Source organism: Puntigrus tetrazona, chromosome 5 (assembly GCF_018831695.1).
Source record: "Puntigrus tetrazona isolate hp1 chromosome 5, ASM1883169v1, whole genome shotgun sequence".
Lineage (NCBI taxonomy): Eukaryota > Metazoa > Chordata > Actinopteri > Cypriniformes > Cyprinidae > Puntigrus > Puntigrus tetrazona.
Window position 1 is genome coordinate 30716969 of NC_056703.1, and position 7500 is coordinate 30724468.

Sequence of the window (7500 nt, forward strand, 5' to 3'; positions counted from 1 at the left end):
TGACGTCATCCTCTCTGCTCCGTGGTAACTGTGTGTTTAATCTGTGATGACGAGCAGCGGGTCCAGCTGGAACGAGCACCTGACCGAGCGGACACACGTTACTCGGAAAACCCCTGACGTTCAGCAACACACACAGGAAAGAAATCCTCCAGAGTTTCGCAAGAGATCTCAGATCTGCCTGCAGTCAACTGAATATTCAATCAATACCGTTTTTTCATTACAACAACAAAACTAAATGAAAAACACCATAACAGCGGCGCAATATACTGCGCTTCAGAGGCTACAGAAGATAGTTGGATGGACAAAATAAGTTGAATTTAGCCGGCCTCAAACGTTCAAAAGTTTTCACGCCCGCTCTTGAGGCATGTTTTCTCCTTCTGGAGCGTCGGTGAGCGCTTGAGTCTTCTGTAATAACTGCGTGCGAGCCTCTCGGTGTCAGTCATCCAGTCATTTCTGGAAAGGGTTCAAATACACAAGAATGCTGGAAAACCACAGAATCTGTGAAGGACTTTTCTGAAGAACAGCCTGCAGTTTAACTGTTCGGGACAAACTAGGGACTCATAACTAAATATCACTAAACAAAAACCATCAGGTGCAACGCAGAGGGGATGTCAACTTTTGATCTGGGTCATTTTTATAAATTCTGAATTATTATTTGTTATATAAATTAAATGATAATTAAAATGATTTGTTGACTATAGTGCATGTAAACATCTTTTAAAGTGTCCTTGTATAATTATACATTGAAGTGCTGAGTAATATTAATTAACTACATGCATTTATAAGGTTAGGATTTAAGGCTACTTGCATGTAATTATGCATAATTTATTGTTATTATAATAATAAGTATGTGTAACTTGCAACAAGTTACACATAAATAAAATAAAATAATATAAATAAAATAAAGCGCTACCAAAATATTTTTTTCAGGTTCGTACTAAATAAAAAATACCATGCATTTTGTATGATCCCTCTTATTTTGGTAAAATAGGCCTAATTAACATTTTTATACATGTTGCAAGGTGTATGTAAACCTTTGACTTCACTATATATATATATTTACAAAAATAAATACTAAAGAAATAATTAAAAATGCTCATACATTTTTCACATGAATTTAAACATATTTTAGTATAATTAATATAGTTTTCGATTTTCTTAGTATTCTGAATTAATTGATATTTTTATTTCTATATCGTCACGGCGTGGTTAAGGGAAGGAGAACACACTAATCTTCCACAGTAGAGTAAATAATAAGACTACAGGCAGGCAGCCTAGAAGCACACATAAAGACGAGAGCGGACCAACAGGAACTTATAAAGCCTAAAGCAAATGACATAATTAACTGAACACACCTGAACACAACGAGACAATTAACTGAAAGTAGGGCACATGGGAAAAGAAAACAACAACAAAGAGTCCAAGCATGTGACACATATTCAGCTTTTTCATTACACTTTTGAAGTTTTAGTTATTTTTATCTTAGTTGTAGTTGTTTCAACCTTGGTACCTAGATAAAAATAAGCAGATTTTTTTTCAGTATTTTATTTTATTTTATTTCAAGCAATTATTATTCTGTAATTTATTTAATTTTAGTTCATGTTTTCAGCAGGTTTATTATCTTTCAGTGAATCCTGTCTGATGAGCACCAATCAGAAGTGCTCTGTTCTTTCGGGGCGTCTCTGTGTTTTTACGGGTGTTACGGCAGGGCGTGGTGCACGCTCCGGTGGGCAGGGGAATACCGGGCCGTGCCCGCTGGGCTCCGGGCCCCTGACGGGCCCCAGACGGCTGTGGTGCACCAGTCCGCTGCAGACTCCGCCATCGCCCGCCCTGAACGTTTATTTTAGCTCTGTCGGCTCTAATCAGTTCCAGCCGCGTGTGGCAGAGGCTAAAACCACTCTGCTCTCTCTCTCTCTCTCTCTCTCTCTCTCTCTATATATATATATAGAGTTCTCTCACACACACACACACACATTGGAGAACCGGGGCCGCTCTTTCTTTGGTTACCTACATCACTGTTATTATCACTCATGTTAACGATCTGAACAAACCCATAATAACTGTTAACTGATCAGATGGTTTTAGGACCAACAGCATGCATATACGCATGTCTTCTCTACTTCACAACACCCTAGCAACCGCATAGCAACCCACTGAGCGCGTTACTAAGGCATAGGACTAGTTTGTATTCTGTGTGTGTTGCTGAAAGCCTGCTCTCGATCGGCGCCTGATGATGATGATGATGATGATGGAGTAAACTCTGTTCTGCCTCCTGCAGGAGAAAGAGAAGAAGTACATGCTGCAGGTGGACAATCTGAAGTTTAGAGATGTGGAGAAGGGCTTCATGTCCAGCAAACACATCTTTGCCCTGTTCAACACCGAGCAAAGGTCAGAGGTCATCCTTAATAACGCTTGCCAAAAATCATAAAAGGCTTACTTTTCGTCGTAGCAGTTTTTTTAGTTTTACCTAAATAAGTACTATTAAAGTAATATTAGGTAACTACGTGGGATAAGGTTAGGTTCAGGGTAAGTAAGAACATAGTTATTGTAATAAATCAAATAAGTAACAGGACAGTAAAATAAAGTGTTTAATGATTACATGAAAAATCATTTCAAAGATCTCCTAAATGTATTTAGTTCTTTAGAATAACATGCACTGATGAATTAATTAAAAATCAGCGTTAACAATTTCGAACGGCTCTATTTTATTCTCGTAAAACCTGAAAAAAGGTTTTTAACTTTAACTTTAAATGTTTATGTTTTTTGCTGAGGATCACATTTGATCCGTCAGGCTTTTATGGTTTATATATTCTGATATGGAGAGAATATGGATGTAAAATTTCATGTATTTTCTACAGATGCAGATATTAAGACGATTAGATCTTTATAACATTAGAGCAGATGCTGAGGATCTAAATATCAGCGGTCTCTATATCTCCAGTAAGATCATATATAATGATCCAGACATATAAAATAAAGGCTCCTCAGAAGATGTGAGATGTTTTGAAGATCGTTCTCTGAGGATCAGTGAAAGTAAAAGATCCTGAAGATCAGATTCTTCCAGAAAACCACTGAAGAATCGAGTAAAGTTGATCAGGAGATACGACTGCAGTTATTCTGATCAGAATCCGTCCAGATCCGACTCCAGAAGCTGAAGCTGGACTTTTAACCTGTTTTGAATGTGACTATGATGTTGGCTAATGCAATCCAATGTGATAACAGGAACGTGTATAAGGACTACCGTCAGCTGGAGCTGGCCTGTGAGAGTCAGGAGGAGGTGGACGGATGGAAAGCGTCGTTCCTGCGGGCCGGCGTCTATCCCGAGCGCGTGGTGGTGTGTGTTCAGACTCCTCTGAAGTGAGTAGCATGAATGAATCCAAACGATGCGCCTTAAAATGCTCTTCTCTTTCTCTCACGCTGCTTCCCGTGGCGTCCCTCAGGAGAAGGAAAAGGTACGAGCTTTGTGCGGCATTTCGATCTTTCGTGCATCTTCTGCGCCGGCGTTTTCCGTGATTGTGTGTGTGTGTGTGTGTGTGTGTGTGTGTGTGTGCAGAGCGACGCCGGAGACGAGAACGGCTCGGACGGGTTCATGCACTCCATGGACCCTCAGCTGGAGAGGCAGGTGGAGACCATCAGAAACCTGGTGGACTCTTACATGAGCATCGTCAACAAGACTGTGCGAGACCTGATGCCCAAGACCATCATGCACCTGATGATCAATAATGTAAGCTCGTCTGCAGCCGAGGCGCTCAAGTGACTGAAACAAGGCTTGATTCGTGAAATATCATAAACTAAGACAACGTGAATCAGCAACCGCTTTTCTTTTATTCCAAAGAAATGATTAGGATATTAAGACCACGTTCCATGGAGATATTTTGTAAATTGTGATTTTTATTGTTAATATGCATGGCAGGGAACTTCATTTGCTCTCTCTGATCTTCTTAAGATATAATATTGGAGACATAAAATGATCTAAACATAATTCATTTGATGTCGGTATCTGCTGCGCGGTCGTAAACATCTCATTGATTTTCACCAAGCAGCGTAATTTCGTAATAAACCGAAAAATATCAGCATCTGCACCAAAGTCATATTTTTGCTCATTTTGAGCGTTTAGACTAGTCTGAAAACATGGCTTCTTTTCAAGACTTTTTTAAATTCTAAAGGGGTTATAAAAAGGTAGATTGCTGTTATTTGTATTGGAAAAGTAAGATTTAACCCTTGGCAACTCCCGTTAGTCAAACTAGTTCTTAATACACAATATTAAAGGGTTAGTTCACCCCAAAATGAAAATGACTCACCCTCATGTCGTTCCAAACCCGTTAGACCTTTCTTCATCATTTTGCGGCAAGAAAACAAAAATAACAATTTGCCCAACCATTTTTTTCTCCCCTGACTCACGTCTTCTGCCATTTTGGAGAGCACTTCAGGATGTATTTGACGTCTCTCAGCTCTCGTGATGCTCTCAGCTCGGCGGAGAAGAATGGTTGAGTAAATTAGGTTATTTTTGTTTGTGCAAAAAACATTCTTGTTGTGCTGCAAAACTGAAGTCGACTCACTGAGACTCAAGTTTCTGGAGCGGGATCAATTGTCGCTGTCTATGGAGGGTCAGATAGCTCTCAGATTTCATCCAAAATATCTACGTTTGTGTTCTGAACGAAGGTCTCACGGGGTTTGTAACGACAGGAGAGCGAGTGATTATTGACAGATTGGAGAAGCAGCCCTTTACCACGGTAGCTATGTTTAGCTCAGATTTCCAGCAGTGAGATGTTCCTGGTGTCCCTCAGACGAAGGAGTTCATCAACGCGGAGCTGCTGGCTCAGCTGTACTCGTGTGGAGATCAGAACACGCTGATGGAGGAGTCGGCGGAGCAGGCCCAGCGGCGCGACGAGATGCTGCGGATGTACCACGCTCTCAAAGAAGCGCTGAACATCATCGGAGACATCAGCACCACCACCGTCTCCACCTCTCTGCCTCCGCCCGTGGACGACTCGTGGCTCCAGGTGCAGCGCACCGGCTCCGGAGGAAGGTGTGTTCGGGACAGACGCGTGGCTCCAGGATCAGCTGATTGCTAGAGACAATAAGAATGAACCCGACGCAGAAATAGAAATAAGATTTAAATTACTTCTCCGCCGTTATGCACATCATTATAATCAGAATTGTATGTTGACATATAGCTATTCTATTGTTTTTATTATTATTATTATCAACATAACAGTTAGCAATTTAAATATTTAAAAAGCAAATCCTCTAGATTTCCAAAATCATCACAGTGCGAAGAGTAAAAGTATTAATAGAGTTAAAATAGTAAAAGGTTATGAAGTATAATCACACCCTATGCTGGAATGATATAATAATTGTCGTGGAGTACAATAATATCTTTAATAAATATATACCATTATTTGCTATAACCCATGCTAATAATACTTATTATATTTAATTTATTAAAGTAGTAAAAGTTCATACAATAATATCTTATAAATACGTATCATCATGAACAATTCTTATTATGTTTAATTCGTCAAAGTACTTAATTAAATACTTTCTTATTATAAACAATTATTATTAGTAGTACTTACAGATATTAGAGTTTATGCTAGGCTAATAGAGTTAATGCTAGGCTCATGAATATTAATTATGTTCTGTTCAGGAACACAATGCCAGCAGAAACTATATTAATATTCATGAGCTCAGCATTATGTCAGGATGTCAGAACCAGCCTCTATTAGTTTAAAACAGCTGCTATTCATTAATACATTAATAAATGGCACAGTAGCGCCACCTTCTGCTGGAACGTGAAACATTAAACAAGAGAAGAGATGCCAAATATTAAATATGTAATTAAGAAAGGCTGATTTCTGCCTTGGTTGCTCTTTACATTTAACTTTTAGAAAGTGATGCAAAATATGCAGTATATGTAGTGGCAAATAAAATAAGATGGAGTCTGATTAAGTCAAAGTATGTGCTATCATCAGCTGTTATTGTTGTTGCACAGAAAAAGAAAACCTTATTGAGAAGAAACAATATTTCTCCGTTAGGTCTCCGGCGACCAGCCCGACCCCTCAGAGACGGGCCCCTCCTCCGGGGCCTCCGGCACGCCCAGGTTCCCGCGGCTCGGCCCCGGGGCCCCCTGCTGCCGGAGGGCCGCCCGTTCCCTCTCGCCCGGGGGCCTCCCCGGACCCCTTCGGTGGGCCCCCCCCTCAGGTCCCGTCTCGGCCGAACCGCGCTCCTCCCAGCGTGCCCAGGTCAGGCTCAGCACACACTCATCGTGAAATAACACACTTGTGCTGGAAACATATCAGAATGCGCTCAGATCTGAGGCGTGCATGTCTGCAGCGCTAGCACCGCCTCTCAAAAATACAATCTAAGAGAGAATTGGGGTGTGTGATATATATATAAATATAAATATATATGGTCAGTGATAATACTGTAATTGTTGTTACATGATGAAGTCTAGACTAGTGCGCTCTTTAGCGGCATGATTCAGTTTATTAAAACACACTCAGAATGATCACAAATACAGGACGGGGCAGAAAAGACGTTTTGATGTGACATACACAAGAATTGAATTTAGTGGCTTCTGTTTTTGCTCTATTTCCCCAACAAACATCATTTCAGAAGCGCTTTTTTTGCTCTCTGATCAGCGTGACAGTGTCTTTTCGTTCCTGAATGAATCAAACATTTCAGTGACAATGAGGCGGAACGACTCACTTATTAACAGCGACCTGCTGCCACCTGCTTAGGGCTTTAATTTCACATTCAAGGTATGTTTTATCATCAGCATTCGGCATTTTATGTTTAACATATCCGACAAAAACTGCAGGTCCGATGCATTCGTGTCCTGCATTGGAATACGAAGAGCACAAGAACACTGTGCAAATATTGCAATCCATAAAATCCTATGGAGAGTATCGCACACCCCTGGCTCTGGTGATGATGCTAGCGCAGCAGAAATGATGCACGGTGTACATGCAGCATTCAGAAATGCTCAGACGAGACTAACCTTCTAGTCCTGCAGTCTAATAAGAACATCCGTCTGCTCTTAGCCGCGGAATGTGAGCCTCTGAGCGCCGGAGTAAGTGCAGTGGTGTGGGTGAGTTAACCGTCACCATACCAACGTTTAAACGATAAGCAACCATCACTGAAATTCAGCTCATTGTGTCTCACGGCGTCAGAGTCGGTGTCCATAGTCTGGCGTCCTGCTTCTGACTCTTATTATCGTTCAAACGTTACAGACCGAAGCCATCAGACGCACAGTGTGTTCTCGGTAGGGCTGGGTGATAGAACTAATATTCACGCTGATTTTTAATATTTTTCCACTTTTCTTCAAAGATCAGATCATTAGACTCGGTTCAGGGTTCCTCCTTTTCTCCTTTTTCATATATCGCTGTTTTATCGTAAGCACACTAGCATTCAAACGTTTGAGGAGCTATCTTTTATATTTATGAATGTGTCTTCTGCTCACAGAGGCTGCATTTATTGGATAAAAATACTGTTAAA

The 7500-nt window shown here is 40.7% G+C and overlaps 1 protein-coding gene across 10 annotated transcripts in view; it reads left to right on the forward strand.

Annotated features, from left to right (window-relative positions):
• dnm1a (dynamin 1a) overlaps positions 1–7500 on the forward strand; it is a 60309-nt gene that overhangs the window by 43919 nt on the left and 8890 nt on the right. For 6 of the 10 annotated variants that reach the window (XR_006251065.1, XR_006251064.1, XM_043240584.1 and 3 more), the window contains exons 16-21: positions 2279–2388; positions 3223–3334; positions 3441–3452; positions 3554–3724; positions 4788–5029; positions 6039–6245. Coding sequence is in view for 5 of the 10 variants with exons in the window: in XM_043240584.1 (XP_043096519.1) it covers positions 2279–2388; positions 3223–3334; positions 3441–3452; positions 3554–3724; positions 4788–5029; positions 6039–6245 (854 nt within the window). In the remaining 5 variants the exon portion in view is untranslated. Of the gene's footprint in view, positions 1–2278; positions 2389–3222; positions 3335–3440; positions 3453–3553; positions 3725–4787; positions 5030–6038; positions 6246–7046; positions 7094–7500 lie in introns of all 10 variants that reach the window. The other 4 variants (XR_006251066.1, XR_006251068.1, XR_006251067.1 and 1 more) reach the window with 1 other exon arrangement.